A 16,733-nucleotide genomic window follows, 5' to 3' on the forward strand; every position below is an offset into this window, starting at 1 on the left:
GAAAGCCATTTCATATATGTAGCCTTTATTTACATTTATATTTACATTTAGTAGACAATTGTATCCAAATCGGCATACAAGGGAGGAAACCATCAAGCTTGCAGTAGAGCCTAGTGTTACAATAAATACTACTTGACATAAGGAATAAAAAGTGCAGGAATGTAACGATTGTAAGTGCGAGTTAAATTGATTGTTTATTGATTTCAGAACAAGCGATGATTTTTTTTGCATTTGCATTTGAGCTGCACATGATTCTGAAATGTGCACGTTGTTTGACAAAGGAAGCCCTTATAAAACCTGTTGCTTATTCATCAAATAGTTTCATCAGCCCTCAGAAAGCTCTAGGCTCTGTTCAGTGCAAGCATGCACCAACTGAATGGAGGGGGAGGGGGGGGGGGGGGGGGGGGTGGATCCATGCCCCACACCCACTGGTTGTGCACAGTCCACATGTGCCTGTTGTGTAACGACTGCAATTTGCATGACTAAAAGCTCTAGATTCTGGTGGGACTGAACTCTGGAGACAGTTGAGGGGAGGGCAGGGAGCTTGGGGGCTGGCTTTCCAAGGTGCATAAAAGAGTAGCTGGAAAGCACGGGTTAGCACATCTCCTGCATCCTCCTGGTTGCTGTGGCTTCAGCTCTCCCATAGGAACTCTCCAGCGCAACCATGACGACTGCCATTATGAGGTTGTTAGGAGTGCTCCTGTGCTCCATCTTCGCCACTGCCGAGGTGATGCCCATGGCTGACTTTGACCTGCAGCCGGTAAGTTGAAGGATTGCTCATGTTGTATTCCCTGCTTCTGAGCTAGGAAGGACTGAAAGGCACACACTGGTGTGTGAACAAATGTGGGCTTTGCTAATAGTTTCCCTCTGTCCATTTCCATAGCTGGCAGGAAAGTGGTACATAGTTGGTTTCGCCACCAATGCTCAGTGGTTTGTCAACCACAGGGCAAACATGAAGATGGGCACTGCCATCCTTACTCCTACTGCTGGAGGTGATTTGGACCTTAGCTATGCCAACTTGAAGTAAGTGTTAGAGGTTTGCATGTTTATTCATCAGATAAAATAGTTGTATGAACAACTATATATAGCAGTTACTTTTTGTAGATTACAAAATATCATACTAAAATCATTGACATTTTTAAAGATATATTCAATGTTTCTTCTTTCTTCAGCTCTGATGGGTCCTGCTGGAGGATGACTCACCTGGCCAAGAAGACAGACACCCCTGGGCGTTTCACTTTCCGTAGCCAACGTGAGTCTTTCTGCTACCTAGACTAAGTATGCGGTAACCTACAGATGTATTGTGACCACATAAGGCTGAGTTACCAATTTGGTCCACTCCATGTCACTCATGGAGCAATCTGGTTGTTTTCACAGGCTGGAATAATGACAATGACATGCGTGTGGTGGATGCCAGACCTGATGAGTTTGTGCTTGTCCACACCATCAAAACCAAAGATGGCGTGCCTGAGGTTCTGAACAAAATTTACGGTACAGATTAAGCTCATGATCTATGTTACAGATATTAGACTTTCCAGACAATATTTCATATCTGTTATGGCTTTGCAGTCATGTATTTTATGTTTCTGTTGCAGGACGCAGCGCTGACCTGAGCCCTGAGCTTCTGGAGAAATTCAGACAGCTCAGCCTGGACACTGGCATCTCTGCAGACAACATTGCCATTCTGCCCCCTAATGGTAAGCTATGGCACAACCGTTCACATAAAACTACCACAATATATTGTTAGTGAATTGGTATTCCTCCCACCTATTGTGTTTTTGTCTGATTATAACCACCACATATTTTTGTTTCTTTCTTTTCAGGGGAGTGTGCAGATGCATAAATACAGCTTGTGATCCGCAGGCAAGCTTCTAGTGTCTACCTGGCATCGTCAGGCCGCCTGCTCTGGCACCTTTGCAAATGCATTCCACACTGATATGTATCTCACCTCACTTGTTTTTTACAGCTTCTTTTGTATGTACATTTTAAATATGTTTGGTGAAATTAAAAGTTGGAAAACATGGGATTCTGCTGCTTGTTTTTTCTGTAGGTCTTGTAATGCACATATGGTTAGACTTCTATGAATGAAGAATAGTAACACTACTACAGTTGCTATTCTTCATTCATAGAAGTCTAACCATCTGTTTAAAGCATGAGACAAGAATAGACCACTTTAACCACTGAAAAAGCTAATCATGCTAAACCAGGCAAAAATCTTCTGCTTTTTAATACCTTTTTTGCTCTATTACAATAACCTCCAATACAATTACACAACATATTTTGGATAGCTCTGTTAAAATGTTTACATCAACAATATATTTAAAGTGAAACTTTGCATACAAAAATGCTTATATATACACTTATATTCCCCTTTACTATGCAAACAAAATAAAACAATAACCACAGGTAGCCAAGGTGTAGGATCAAAATGGTGTTATTGACAAGGAATTGTTCAACTGATTGGGGTTAGTAACATTGGTCAGGGGGAAATGTCTGAAGTCACAGGTACCATGAGCAATCTCACTGAAATGTGTCTCCTACCCCCTCTTCTTGAAGCTTTTTAGGGCTGCCTGTGGTAGGTGCTGCTGGTTAAACAGAGAAGATACCACTCCCCTCCCCCCTCTGCAATGAGGGCAAACAAAAACAAAACTTAAATACCTGCCAGGTGAAAGCAATAGTGTTATAATAGGTCCTTAAGGAGTCACCAGCCTTGCAATTATGTATTTTTCTAATTTCGACCAAACTAATTACTTGTTTGTAGACTCTTTTAACAAAAATATTCATTAAGTACTAGCACCGCAGTTTATGTAAGGATGGTTCTCATTGCTGGAGCATGCCCGCATACATCCACATAGAGAACCAGATGATCTCTCGTCATCAGAAAAAACACTGGGAAAAATGAAAACAGAAGCCAAGTGGAAAGGCGCAAGTGGAAGTGTTTAGACAAATAAAAAGCTCACATACAATGTAACTGAAATTATAGAGAGTAGGCCTGTTACTTAGCACTGTTATCTGCTTTCAGAATAAAGATATTAATAATTAAATGTCAACAGTCTAAATGAGGTGGGACATTAGGCTTCTTCAACTTCCATTCAGAGTTTATCAGAGCTGTGTGTGTGCATGGCCAAAAAAAGTCTATCCCATGATTGTCTTCAAAGTGAAATACCAGAAAAACCATGACCAAATACTGTTAGTGAACATAATTAATAATAATGAACTCAGGTTGCATGATGGAGCTTTTTCCTAGAGTGCCGTGTATTTTGCTGAAGGCATTACAAGTCAAAGCAACTCATATCTGGCACATTCGTTTTACATTTCATTCATACTTGAGCCAGAGCATTGCAGAACATTGATGGAAAAGAAATCATTAAAAAAATAAAAATAAAAATAAACTAATTCAGGGGAAAACAAAACCACTTGTAAAGATCAACAAACAAGAAACAGTTCTGGCCCTGACACCTCAGTCTTTGCCTCACACATGGCCAGGTTCATGCTCTGTGGGAAACTTTTTTTCCTGGGGTGCGAACATAGCACTTAACAGCAATTTCATGAAGGACCAAACAAAACATTATGATGGATGGACTGTTTCAAAATGTTGACCCACAAGGAAGCTGATGTTCTTCCAGCGGCTTGGCTGGGAATAGCCGGCGGCTATAGCGGTATTTACCCGGGTTGACAACTCATTCCGGGGATAACAAGTCCTTGTGGTGGCGTATGATGTGCTGGTTCTTTTCCGAAGGCCGCCGGAAGCCCTTGGAGCAGTATTCGCAGCGGTGCGGGTAGTCCTTGGTGTGAATGGAAATGACGTGCCGCTTAAAGCCCGAAGCGTCGCCTGTGCTGTACTCACAGTACTGGCACTGGTACACCCGCCTCTCCCTGGGTCCCTTCATCACCGCCGCCCCAGCAGAGAAGGCCTTCTTAGGCCCCGATGCCGAAGCCCCTCCAGCCCCAAAGGTCCTTTTGGCCACCACCGCTGCCGTCGCTACCACGGCAGCTGGCTTGTCGGACAAGGCCTTCTGCTCCTTGGTGTGCACCGAGAGAATGTGCCTGCTCAGCACGAAGGGGTCCGCAATCTTGAAGTTGCAGTGTCGGCACTTGTGCAGCCGGCGCACGCGGTGTGAGATGGAGTGCTTCTTGAGCTCGGACGGCCGGTGGAAGCCCTTGCCACAGATGGTGCACTTGTGCGGGTAGTCTTTGGTGTGCACCGAGATAATGTGGCGCTTCAGGTCGCTGGAGTTGGAGCTCTTGTGGCCGCAGTGTGGGCACTGGTGCGACTTGGCCTCCTCGTGCGTCAGCCCGTGCTGCAGCAGCTCGTCCATCTCGGCGAACGTCTGGAAGCAGCGGTCGCACTTGTACGGCATCTCCTTACTGTGCTTGGTCTTCACGTGCGTCTTCAGGTTGGACGAGTCGGCTGACTTGTAGTCGCAGTAGTGACAAGCGTACGGCTTCTCGCCCGTATGCGTTCGCATGTGCTTCTTCAGCTCAGACGGGTGCCGGAAGCCCTTGCCACACTCCACGCAGATGTGGGGAAAGTTCTTGCTGTGCACAGCCAGTAGGTGGCGGTTAAGGAGGCCCTGCTCGGCCGTCTCGTAGTCGCAGAACTTGCACTTGTGCATCTTATTGGTTTGGGGTGGCGTGATCTGGAGCTTGGGCTCACGGTGGTGGTGCTGCAGCCGGTGGGAGAAGAGAGCCGCCTGCTGGTTGAACTCCTTGCCACAAATCTCGCACTCGAAGGGGGCCACCTTGCTGCTGAGCGCGTGGATCTCCATGTGGTTGTGCAGGCTGGCCTTTTTGTTGGTGGTGAAGTCGCAGTCCGTACACTGGTACTTCTTCCGGTTGACCACCTCCTGGTGGTGGTTCTTGGCGTGGCGCTTCAGGAAGCCCCGCGACTTGAATTTTTTGCCACAGAGCATGCATGGGTAGACGGTCAAAGGTTGACCATAAGGCCCAATGATGATGGCTGGACAGAGGTGGGGTGGCAGGGGGAGAGAGAGGGAGAGGGATAAAGAAAGGCATAAGGTAAGCAGGATATTCCGTGTGAAGAAAAGTGGATCATTCCATAGCGTACCAGGGAAACAGCATACCTGTCTGAACATGATGGAGCTCGGAGCGTTTCTTGTTTTTGTTCTTGCTTCGTGGCCGATTCAGCTTTTCAATAACGTCGGACTCGTCAATGTGAAGGAGAGCGCTGGCCGCCCCGTTCCTTGTTTCGCAGGTCTCACTCTCCTCTCCACCTGCAAGCAGAGGTTCATCACGTGTCAAAGCATGCAGGAGAGACCCTGAGTCCACTGAGACTGTAGATCCAATAAACTCAAGTCATAGGTAAAGAAATTGAATGGACAACCTTTTAAATTTGACAGCAATGGTAGAGAATGTTACAAACATCAGGCAATTACTCATTTATACAATTTTTTATTTAAACAAAGGGTTAAAGACTCTTAAATAGTTTTTCTTGTTTATGTAAGTCCAAACTGTACTGGGTATTCCAAAATCCATCCAAATTCCACATGCCCATTTATAGTGTGTTTAAAGGTGCATCATATGGTTGTTCTCTGATCATCTCCGTGCTAGTGCATGTTCCTAACTAACCACAGGCAGCGGCCCACGCCACAGGCATGAACTCCTTGCTCAGTGCGGTGCTGTTGAACGAGAGCTGATTTCCCGCCTCCTCTCCTCCCACCACCACCTCCATGTAAACCTCATCCGATATCTTTGCAACATCTGTCAAAGACACAAGACAGGGGTGCTACTTTATGACCCTCCCTTTTATTACTATCGGTTTCTTAGACTGGCGATAATGTAACAATCACTAGTAAGTGCATAGCAACTGGTGAGGTATATCTGCCAGTTCTTGGGATGTCTGGTACCGGTTCGTAAAGAGAATTAATAGCTCTCAGTTTATATTTTGGTAGTAATATGGTAAATACCACAAATCTAATGCATAAAATTGGCTTGGAGAAAGACAGCGACCTAATGTTTTCCAACTTTGGTTGAATGCCTCAGATTCCAGCTTGACACAGTTGAATAAGAGGTCAAAGGACTCTAGATATGAAAGCACTCACTGATGTCATCCTGAGTTTCATGAGCATCTCCGACAGACATGTACACCATTTTCTCCCTTATGGGAAGGCCAGTGGAGTCCACCAACTCCACACCTTCATCAACATCAAGCTCACTTTCATCAATGTCCACTGTCCCACCTGTGAGCAAATGGGGAAAGTTCACTTTTGTGCTAATTTAACAATAATGTCCCACTGTCCCTACTATATCCATAAGTTTATAGCAAGCAAAACAAACAAAACTTCAAAAGCAAGAACTGCAGTGCAAACATAATGACAATATAATATTTTTGTAAAACAATTCATTTTTACAGGTACACCACTACTTTTTTAGTCATGGAAACAAGGAGGGTTCAGATCTTACCAAGGTCTTCCTCCCCAGAGTCAGCTTTGAAGATGTACACCTTGATGACTTCCTGGCCATCTTCATCCTTATCTTCACCATCCTGACCCTCTAAAGTAGCTTCCACCGAAACCTTTTCACCATCACCCGACACCATTTTGCCAGCTTCATCCACTGTAGTATATAAACATGACCACATAGAGAATTAGATTGTCATTTACATATTACATATATCAACTTCAGCATATCATGTCCATCATCAGTTACACTACTTCAAACAAGGTGTGATCTAAACATCAACACAGTGAACTGTAAATTTAAATACAGCCTTGATGGAGTTTTTTTGTAATAAATATCAGAATAACAAGGAATGCCCAAGGAAAGTAAATATCAGCCGCGGTGGTGACAACCAAAACAAAGAATTTCACATACATGAAATCATCAGATAATCGCCGCAACCATCCTCCTCCGGCTTGTCGTCCATCTGGAGGCCTTCGTCCTCGAGTGCCACTTCATCAGGGGACATCTCACACGTCTCCACGGAGATGGCCGACTCCAGCCCATCGTCATCGGCACACTGCACATACTCTGCAACGACGTCCTCAATGGCGTCCTGGATCACGAGTTCCTCGGGAGCGAAACCGTGCACAGTCATGCCTTCTCCATCAATGTCAGAGACCAGAACAGTCTCCTGCAGCTCCACCACCACTCCATCATCTTCCTCGCCATCCCCACCTGATAGTCCAAGAGAAGGAGATGACCGATTTACATCCAGGGTCACAGTAGGGCATTTTTTTAGGGCAATAAAAGGGACAGATCCTTTTGACTTTGACAGCGACAGCGACACGAAATTAAGGTGTCCTGCATACAATAAGTCTTCAAAAATAAACCACACAAAAAAAAAAAATCACCTGATTCATGAAATATGATCTTAGGCTCTTGAGAATGGATGGAGAGAGCAGTCACTTCATCCATTGTCTTCACTCCTCATCTGTGTTGTATTTTGTTCTACCGAAAATGGGCAAATAACACATGATGGATAAATAAACAGAATGGATGATTGATTTGCATAGGCATTAAGAGCCGCATACAATGCTCATCAACATGAGCATTGATGTAGGTGTCTATTAATGTGAAACAGGAGTGTCAACACTTTCTCAGTCTTTCACTGAACTTTGCCAGAATCATACAAATTACATTTGCAATTAAAGGTGGTGAACAAACTGCGATCATATAGGACTGCAAAATTGCATTATTTTGAAAAATTCTCCTAAATGAATGTACAAAGGCTGGGAGGCCATAGGTAGAACTTTGGAAGAATTGGGCAAATGACTTTAAATGACTGTGTGCATAACATCTGAGTGCTCTTCCGTGTGCATCTTCTGATGTGTCTACATAACAATGTTGCAACAAGACAACAGAAAACAGGTAGACGCGTCGGGGAGTAACTGCTCCGCCCATTAACTCTAGTTGACTTCACCCGACTTCAACACATTAAGTGCTGACACCCCTCTCTTTTTATTCGCAAAAATACGACTAAAACCAGAGCTAACATGGCGGTTAATCCCCACCTCCTGACAATCGAGTTCTACACCACACCTAAAAACGAGCGCCACCTTCTAGCACCAGCAATTTTAAGGAATTGCAATGTTCGTCTAATTCGCTGTTTGCTTATTTATGCTTTCAAAACACTACAGAAGCATATTCACAAACTACGAGTATTCGTGTACACTAGCTAACTATCCAAACCACGACACAAATTCGACGAACCTCCCTTTCCTCCTCGCGGCCTAGCTGCGGCCTCCTGAGGCCTGGGCTGCCTGCAAACAAAGGCCCGTGTCTCGACTTTCTCTCTTACGAATAAAAACAAAGATATGTACATCAGTAACGAAAACACAATCGCTTCGACGTACAACTGCAAACGAATTATCATACTGCATTTGACCAAGTTAGCATGCTTACCAATTTTGGGTAATTTGCGGCCTGTCTTTTCGCAGTTTCGCAGGCCGTATAGGTTCACCAGACTCGGGCAGGACTCAGACGGGGGATTGTGTAAGCAGGGCGGGCCGCTGAGGCTCAGGGAGGGAGGGGCCGAGCTTTTCGGAGCTCCACTGATGCACAAAGATACGATGCAGCCCCCAGCTCCTCCAGCATTTAGGCCGCCGTCAGCACAACACGTCACAGTCTTAGAGCCGCAGGAAAATGCGGAAGGGAGCTGTGGAGCAGCTGGCATTGTCGTCGAACAGGCCACGGTTGAAAATGTTTCGGTGACGGTTATGACTGGATATACAGCACATTATGTTTGCGATTTAGGTGTTTCGTTTGTATTGAAGGTATCCTAATGCATTTCAACATCACCCAGTATTATGGACACTACGGCGCTTAAATGCTGAACGATGCTCGACGCGGTGATTAGCTAGTTTAATTTTTTACCTAGCTTCTCGCTAAGGTTAGCTGTGATATGCTGAGGAACGTTAAAACGGTGGCGCATCCACTAAAATGCAATTATGTATTATTTTATGGAAAAGACTATGATATGGCCAGACATGTTCCATATCATGTGTATATTAATGTTTAATTTCATATATACATTTTTGCAGCAGTAACATACTCAATATTTATTTCTGTATTGAAATTACTGATGAAGCTGTGTGTAAACGGTCAATTGTGTTGGTCTCTTTGATTACGATACATGTTAATGAGCGAATGTACGTGCATCGTTTGGGAAAGCAACCTTTGACATATTCATTAATTTATGGAAATTGATCAATATGATGCGATTTTATACTGAGCATCGCAGACACCTACATCATTTTCCGTCTTGAGACGCTACATACCGACAGGTGAATTGCTTTACAGAGAATTCATACATTAACGGTCTTTCAATCAGTAATATTTGGATTTATCATCGTTCCAGCACAATTTAGAATATGAAGATGCAGTCTTAACTCCAAAATTATATAGGGTGAGAATGTAAGCGTTACAAAGGTGTAATATATGTTGCACACACACCTGAGAACTCACTTGATTATAACTCTAAGATGCACATTATTTTAAGGCTCACCGAATTGTACACCATATTGCTGTCCCCCCTCTCCACTTTATTGCGTTATTAAATCCATTTATTGACAAACCTAATCACACGGAAAAGCTTTCAGTTTGTGTCCCTTTTAATTCACACCGTTCAACCCCTCAGAAATACACGCTCACCTGAACACCTATTTCAAATCCCTTTGCTCACAAAAGCTTGTTTCATAAAACCACAATATAACAAAACTGGTTTTCAGAAATGCTGAAGTCACTACCCGTTGTTTCATTATTATTCATTTTGTGAACTGGAAAAGTTTCCACAGATCATGCAGATTTACTTGGCTAATGTTCTGTTGCTCTAGGGGTTTTGTGTAACTTCAATATTATGAAAAAAATCTGGAGGTCACCAGTTGTATAAGGAAATGACAACAACAAATAAACAAAGCATTTGATCCAAAACATTTTATTAGATATAATTGAAAGATGTTTACTATAGTTGTGAAACCTGTGTAACCCCCTGCTATTAGCTTTGGGTAGCATGTAGAAATCGGGCCAGTCTTGCCATCAAGATAATATTTCATCTCAACCAAAGACCTTCCCTCCTCTCTCCCCACCTGAGAGATCACTTCCCTCCATTTGCCCTGAACTCTGCAGCTCACCAGCTGCATGGTGTAGTAAAATGGTTTAATAAGTATGTTTTGCTGATAGGCGATTCTAAACACACACTTTCAGCAAGCTTCTCAGTCGTCGTCCACTGTGGGTGTTATGGTCACTCCTCTCCTGATTTGTCCCCAACCGATCAAACTGTAAATCAATACAATTCTTTTCAGAACAGGTAGAGCATGCCATATAGCCAAGCAGTCAGTTATTGTTTTTCAATTATATGGTTATTCATTTGATTTTAGTTCTATAAAACAGTTCTCTAAACTCAACCAATAAATACAGTTCAGTTAATATTCTAACTTATAGCAAATACACTGTGCATTAGCATTTAAAAGAGAGTAACATGAACATCTGTAGCAAACAGTAGCACTGTTGTCCATTCTGCTTGACCAAAACCGCAGTATAAATGGATTTAGCACTCACCGCCAATGTTTCTCTACTCTGCGACTTAGGGCAATCTTCTCCCCTACTTCTGTGCATACAGGATTTGTAAGCACAATCTTGGCAAGATCAGCCTTCACAGCACTCACACGACCTCCAGTTGACAGGGATCCTATGTTGACCATCAGCACCTCGTTCTTTGAGAGTTTCTGAACCTGTAGCCCAAAAGAGATAAAGAGGTTATTCACTGTTGAAGGGGCATAATGATCACTGATATATATATATATATATATATATATATATATATATATACACACACACATACACACACACACACACACACACACACACACACACACACACACATTGGTCACATGAAAGGGTGCCCAAAGTCCCTACTAACCACCAAGAAAGTGTGGATAGTTGCGGCACAATTTATGTATGTCGGATTAAGATACATTTTAAATGATTTGTAATAATTAACAATCTTGCAGTGCTTCACATCCTCCTACCACAAGAGGCCATCATGAAATCCTATTTCAAACAGTTAGGAACAGTTAAGGGCTCAGTGTTTCCCCAAAGGACACGTCGAAACACAGCGATGACAAACTTTGCTTGAACCTAGACCCTACTAATAGGGTCCATCAAAGGTGGGTGGGAATCCAAGAGACAAAGGCTCACCTTTGCTGCCTTCTTGTCTCCTTCAGTGCGCACGCCCAGCAGTCGCCGCAACAGAAAGTACGAGATCTCCAGCTCTGTGAAGATCTCTGGCAATGCTCCGACAGCACCCAGAACCTGCCCCACCATACGGTCAGCCCGACACAGTGTTGGGTCAATCTTTGTGCCCACACCTTGAGGGTACAAAAAAAGCGTTAAAAGTAAGTATAACCTCAATCTGAACGGCAGATTAAAAGCACACCAACGCCTAGTGCATGCCAATGACAAAAAACCTGCTGTTAGAATGCATGGATGTATGCAGTGACTGGCAAGGTGCTTTGAGACTTGAGAAGTACGTAAAACACATACCAATCAGGCCACCAGGCACAGCATACTGAAGGTCGTTGTGTTCAGCAAACAGGGACACGATCTTTGAGAAGATGGGTTTGCACATCAGCTTCCCTTCATGGTCCTTTGAGACGATACCAGGCCTGACCTCAATCTCCTGTCCCACCTTTAATGAAGGAAATAAGACACAGGTGTCAACAACACCTTTCATAGCCAATCATAAATTCCATTCTCCTTGTAAGCTTGCAACAAGCATCGCAATATCAGAGATATAATAATAATCTATGTTTTTGATAACAAGATGTTTTGCTATATGATAAGATGATACCACCAATGATTTTAAGTTAGCTGGCATCACGACCTTGTTCATATTACAATAGAAACCCAGGTGCAGCAGAAGGGTTATTAACTTAATAGTTATTCAGATAGTACATTAGTGTCTAACCTTCAGCACTCCTTTGAGAATACTGCCACCAGCCACACCCCCCTTCAGGTCATCCACTTCACATCCAGGCTTGTTGACATCAAAGGATCGGATGACTGCAAAAAGAAACACCCTTGCTTCATACTGACAACATACAGCATACCATAAGCACACAACCACAAAGTTGTCAAACATGCAGGGAATGAGTGGTATGATCATGCAAGCTGATTCTTACCAATTAGTCGGGGCTCAGAGATGAAGTCACGAATAGGCACAGGGATCTTCTTCACAATGTACTCACAAACCACTTCAATGTTGTACTTCAACTGTGCCGAAATAGGAATGATGGGGGCTCCCTCAGCCACTGTCCCTGATTGGTGGAAGAAAAGAAAATATTTTAATATTAATTTTCCAACCACAATCTTACGTAAAATCTGAACTAATTGTTATAACTGTGTTAAACCAAAAGGCCTGATTTATACAGACACATTTGTGAAGCATGTAATCTATGGAATCTTCTGATAATTCAACAGCAATGTTTATAAAAAAAAGCGGGGGTACTCTTTCAGTCCACCTTGTTCAACAACTCACACGCACGGGATACATCATCCTTGCAAATCATTGGCTTGCAGCTCTTACAAACACCAAAAAGCATTGACCGGCCACGCCCTTTCCTGTTACCATACATCATATTGTGCTAGCTTGCTACGGAAATTCAAGAGAAGTCAGCTTGAGAAGCAGTGAGAAGTTGTGTCTTACTCAACTTCCCCTAGAAATCCCATTCATATCCAAACATTCACTATTTTACAGAGTTCGCAAATAGGACTATTCTAAATGTCAAACAAGACGACACACACACACACACACACACACACACACACACACACACACTCCATCAATCTCCAATATTCACCTGTATCTATCTAGATTGCATTACTTAGCAAAAACTGGAGGATTGGAAAACTATAGCGCAAATTTCACAGATGACACTCCACTTAAAGACAGCCCAGGACGCCTGCTGTAGAGTAAGCTGCCCACAAACCCCTAAAGGACTCGCTACCCTTACAGCTGTAAACTACACAGATGGCCTCCACCATGCAGTTAGACAATAGTGTGCAGGCTTAACGGATTTACACCAACAATGAAGCAGACTGAGAAAACAATTCAAACAAAAGAGGTTGAGGACAACTAGTCAAATAAAAACTACTCCAGAGCAAATGCCGAACTTTGGCAAAGGCTGGTGTTAAAAAACTGTAGAATGTCAAATCAGGGTTCAATCACCCACGGTAATGATCGCTGCATTTCATTCCAGTATCAAATCTGACTAAACCTTAAAGGCAACGAAAGGCTGTTTCACATTCAGCTCATTTCCAAGCAGACAACAACACTGTATCCCGTGACAAATCGGTGTTACTTCACCAGATTCAACACTGGCTTACCTCAACTAAACCTTCCATAGAGAAGGTTTGTGGCCTACAGCCCTGGTGTCTGAAATACAGACATCAAATTTACTTAACAAACCTGCTCGCTCAAGTGTCCCTCTACAAACCTATATTATTTACATGGAAATTGAATGACACATTTCATTACTTTTGAAATCTATATATATATATATATAATAATTTTTCACATCCATGCCTTCCAAAAGCATTCCAAAGCGCCACAAGAGGTCTGCACCTCAAACAAAAGTTAACCAATAGGCTAACATACCTTGTACGAAGGCCAGGATCTGTTCATACTGTTCCTTAGCCTGACTCTCCTTCACCAAGTCGATCTTATTCTGCAGTATCAGGATGTGTTTCAGCTTCATGATCTCAATGGCAGCCAGATGTTCAGATGTCTGAGGCTGTGGGCAGGATTCGTTACCGGCTGTGAAAAACACCAGAAGGTCACCATGTTATTCATGAATGACAGAGAGTACTCACAGTCCATTTGCAACCAAATATAAACAAATGAAACACGCAATATAACTTTCTGTGTCTCAGTTACATTACACATTGTACAGATCTCAGGTTTATCCAGATAACTATGCAGTGAAAAACCACAGAACCCCATTAATCTGAACAGTTTACAGTGTTTTTGTGAGTCTATATCAGTCTAGCCTTCAAGATTATTATCTGACATCCAGGGATAAGACCACCCATGTATTGTAAATATCAAGCCTACCAATAAGAAGAAGAGCAGCGTCCATGACAGCAGCGCCGTTCAGCATAGTGGCCATCAGAATGTCGTGACCAGGGCAGTCTACAAATGAAACATGTCTGAAAGACAGGACAAATGTGTATTAGAGCCACTTACAATACCTGCTGTTCTATGCTTATGTAATGTAACGCTTATCTTGCAGTAACAGTAGATATCTTATAATACAATTACATCCAACAGAGGACATAGTACTTCTAATCGAGTCCTACCTGACAAGTTTAAAGTTGCCCTTTGTGCCAGGTATGTCTGTTTGAAACTCATCAGGAGTGCTACTTCCACATGACCTGTAACATTCAGGCCGAGGGCAGCTGGGGTCATCCAGTTTGTACACCTAAAATGGAAACCCAATAGCATCAGTCAGCTGCACTGTTGTGATGCATTACTACTATACAAGCAAGACAGCCATATCGATGACATGGGCCTCTTGACTTACCTTAGCGTTGGCATATCCCAATTTGATCGTGATATTCCTCTCCAGTTCATTTTTGAATCTGACAGTGTGCACACCGGAGATGGCCTTCACTACAGTAGATTTCCCGTGTGCTACATGGCCAATGGTACCTGGGAATCAGTAATCAACATATGTTAATAAAGGCATGGCTCGGTCTGTGTAGTCCCACAGGTTATATATGTGCAATGAGTGTTAGAAACAAAACTATTAGTTATAGTTGGTTATTTGATTTTGCTTTAAAATATAGGCCAGCTCGAATTTCTGTAGTTTAAGGGACACAGACAATCATTCTAGTATTAAAGTCCATAGATTGCATATTCTTCATGAAAGACCTGAAATGATGCTTAATGTCTCACCAATATTGATGGTGGCCTGTCTGCTAATGACCTCGGGAGATAGAGGAGTCAGTATGCTCACATCCTAAATTGAGGAAGAAAAACAACGTTATATACACAACAGGGAACAGTTCTTCGTGTAATATTGTCGTCGTCGAGTCTCGCCGTTGTGGCTGCACTTGCCACTATACGTGATACGTTGGATGTCATCGTCATAACGAACCTCTCAACTCTGAATATACTTCTATCAATGTATTTTCTATTAACAACCAATTTAACCAACATATCGCAATAAAATGGTATATAATTCGTGACAACATATGTCATTTATTAGAGTATGGCTGGAGGATAGCTGTCGAGCATACCTCACGTTCAAACCTTCGCCAGTAAGGTTACCTGACAACAGAAACGTGTCGGAAATTAAGTATGTGGCTTTATGGTTTCACCTCATTACAACTGAAGTAGATACTTCACACATGACAACACAGAAAATAATGTGTGATTTGTCCGAAACGAAACGCATATGCTACAACACAACTGATGTTGAATGGCTAGCTAGCCTTGGATATAGCTTGACACCGTCCATGGCTTTTTATCAATGGGGTCCTCACAAGCTCCATCACTAGTATCATGTGCTACCGGCATGCGAGGAACCCGTCTACCACCTAAACAAATCCGTTTAACTTGGCCAAAAACAATCATATCCAACCCAATACATACACGAATTTGTTAGATGTATACAGTAAATACTTACTAAGCTACTAAGGTCTTGTTTTGCTAGATGTGGTTGGCCCAGCGTTACTCCAGACTCGTCACCCGCCATCTTGAACGGAAAAAGGAATTGAAGTAGCCCAATTAAATCGCCTGACTAGCTTTTAGGGTAATTTTATTCACATGCTCTGAATAGTTGTTTCATTAATTTCATTCTAGTATATCATAAGATGTTCAACCTATTTCGGTTTCTGTGCCGGTTTAATTTTGTACTATTTCGTAGATTTGTTCGTAGATTGTAGACAGAAATTAAAAACAGGAGAGTTCAGGCACGGCTGATGCAATCCTGTGCTACGAGCAAATCTCTGTCAAAAGGGTGGTTGTTGAGGAACCGGGAACTATTTGTGGATATTAAGATTGCTGTATATGATATTATACGGCGCTCAAATGATAAGTCCCACGAAGAACAAAGGTTTTTCAGGTTTTAACACATTTCAAACAAAACCCTGCGCAAACTTTTACAGGTCCTTTTCCTTTAAAATACGTCACACACATCTTGTTTGTAGTTTTTCAAACTTGAAGACGCAGAGACATATCTGTGGCATAGAAAGGCAGTCCCTCCAGGATTTTGTGTATTCACAAATTTCCGTAATTGCAATTCTGCACTGTAATTTCTATATCTACTGCAATATTCCTGGAATATTCTCATGGAATTTCTGCACTTTTTGGGATTGATTTTATTTCACTGCAAATCAATAGCCTAACTTTTGGCAACAAACCCTTGAATAATCCTGCTGGGCTCAGTACATAAAAACAGCAAGTTTTGACAACTGCAAAGTAAATTCAGGCACTTTTATCAACAATCACAATAAACCCTTGAAAATCCTGGAGGGACTGGAGGCCTATGGAATATTAATATGATGGTTTGAAATCAAAGGCCCAGAGGAAGAAACGTCTGACCAGAAAACTGGACAAGTCTCCAACAAGGCAAGAGATATATACCACCAAGTGAGCAATTCCATAAGAAGGCAAAGATGGCCATCAGGGATGTTCTCATTGAGAAGGTCAAAGTTCTTGACATGTCTTGAAGTGGTCATTGTTATTCTGACACTGTTGTTACAAAGAGTCA

The 16,733-nt window shown here is 42.6% G+C and overlaps 3 protein-coding genes across 4 annotated transcripts; 1 reads left to right on the forward strand and 2 right to left on the reverse strand.

Moving 5' to 3' along the window:
* Nucleotides 1–611: 611 nt before the first annotated feature.
* Nucleotides 612–2,026, forward strand: LOC308378166 (lipocalin-like). The gene is made up of 6 exons (XM_080855005.1): nucleotides 612–760; nucleotides 884–1,023; nucleotides 1,173–1,252; nucleotides 1,378–1,491; nucleotides 1,596–1,697; nucleotides 1,824–2,026. Exons 1-6 carry the CDS (start codon nucleotides 665–667, stop codon nucleotides 1,841–1,843), a joined length of 552 nt encoding a protein of 183 aa, XP_080711131.1. The 5' UTR covers nucleotides 612–664; the 3' UTR covers nucleotides 1,844–2,026.
* A 218-nt stretch (nucleotides 2,027–2,244) lies between these two features.
* Nucleotides 2,245–8,443, reverse strand: zfx (zinc finger protein X-linked). Of its 2 annotated transcripts, XM_080854936.1 has the most exons (8): nucleotides 8,365–8,443; nucleotides 7,314–7,410; nucleotides 6,835–7,137; nucleotides 6,424–6,576; nucleotides 6,063–6,200; nucleotides 5,590–5,721; nucleotides 5,085–5,234; nucleotides 2,245–4,960 (listed from the first exon to the last, which is right to left on the reverse strand). In XM_080854936.1, the coding sequence occupies exons 2-8, from the start codon at nucleotides 7,375–7,377 to the stop codon at nucleotides 3,681–3,683; spliced, it is 2,220 nt and encodes a 739-aa protein (XP_080711062.1). In that variant the 5' UTR covers nucleotides 7,378–7,410; nucleotides 8,365–8,443; the 3' UTR covers nucleotides 2,245–3,680. The 2 variants fall into 2 exon arrangements, with proteins under 2 accessions (XP_080711062.1, XP_080711063.1); XM_080854937.1 differs by lacking the exon at nucleotides 5,590–5,721.
* Nucleotides 8,444–9,879: 1,436 nt separating this feature from the next.
* eif2s3 (eukaryotic translation initiation factor 2, subunit 3 gamma) lies at nucleotides 9,880–15,728 on the reverse strand. The gene is made up of 12 exons (XM_080854898.1): nucleotides 15,648–15,728; nucleotides 14,915–14,978; nucleotides 14,541–14,668; nucleotides 14,317–14,438; nucleotides 14,072–14,166; nucleotides 13,616–13,774; nucleotides 12,141–12,275; nucleotides 11,927–12,021; nucleotides 11,503–11,647; nucleotides 11,158–11,327; nucleotides 10,519–10,691; nucleotides 9,880–10,236 (listed from the first exon to the last, which is right to left on the reverse strand). The coding sequence occupies exons 1-12, from the start codon at nucleotides 15,714–15,716 to the stop codon at nucleotides 10,173–10,175; spliced, it is 1,419 nt and encodes a 472-aa protein (XP_080711024.1). The 5' UTR covers nucleotides 15,717–15,728; the 3' UTR covers nucleotides 9,880–10,172.
* Nucleotides 15,729–16,733: the final 1,005 nt, after the last annotated feature.

This window comes from Sprattus sprattus, assembly GCF_963457725.1.
Source record: "Sprattus sprattus genome assembly, chromosome: 17".
Classification (NCBI taxonomy): domain Eukaryota; kingdom Metazoa; phylum Chordata; class Actinopteri; order Clupeiformes; family Clupeidae; genus Sprattus; species Sprattus sprattus.

What these genes read in the sequence shown, in the direction of transcription:
- zfx (XM_080854936.1), bottom strand. Translation starts at nt 7,377, where the DNA reads ATGGATGAAGTGACTGCTCTCTCCATCCATTCTCAAGAGCCTAAGATC. An exon ending in GATCATATTTCATGAATCAG is followed by an intron (nt 7,138 to 7,313) that starts GTGATTTTTTTT and finishes TTGGACTATCAG; the next exon opens with GTGGGGATGGCGAGGAAGAT. An exon ending in CGATTATCTGATGATTTCAT is followed by an intron (nt 6,577 to 6,834) that starts GTATGTGAAATT and finishes TATATACTACAG; the next exon opens with TGGATGAAGCTGGCAAAATG.
- eif2s3 (XM_080854898.1), bottom strand. Translation starts at nt 15,716, where the DNA reads ATGGCGGGTGACGAGTCTGGAGTAACGCTGGGCCAACCACATCTAGCA. An exon ending in CGCTGCTCTTCTTCTTATTG is followed by an intron (nt 13,775 to 14,071) that starts GTAGGCTTGATA and finishes TGTTTTTCACAG; the next exon opens with CCGGTAACGAATCCTGCCCA. An exon ending in TTCTCAAAGGAGTGCTGAAG is followed by an intron (nt 11,648 to 11,926) that starts GTTAGACACTAA and finishes CCTTCATTAAAG; the next exon opens with GTGGGACAGGAGATTGAGGT.
- LOC308378166 (XM_080855005.1), top strand. Translation starts at nt 665, where the DNA reads ATGACGACTGCCATTATGAGGTTGTTAGGAGTGCTCCTGTGCTCCATC. An exon ending in CTGACTTTGACCTGCAGCCG is followed by an intron (nt 761 to 883) that starts GTAAGTTGAAGG and finishes CCATTTCCATAG; the next exon opens with CTGGCAGGAAAGTGGTACAT. An exon ending in CTTAGCTATGCCAACTTGAA is followed by an intron (nt 1,024 to 1,172) that starts GTAAGTGTTAGA and finishes TTCTTTCTTCAG; the next exon opens with CTCTGATGGGTCCTGCTGGA.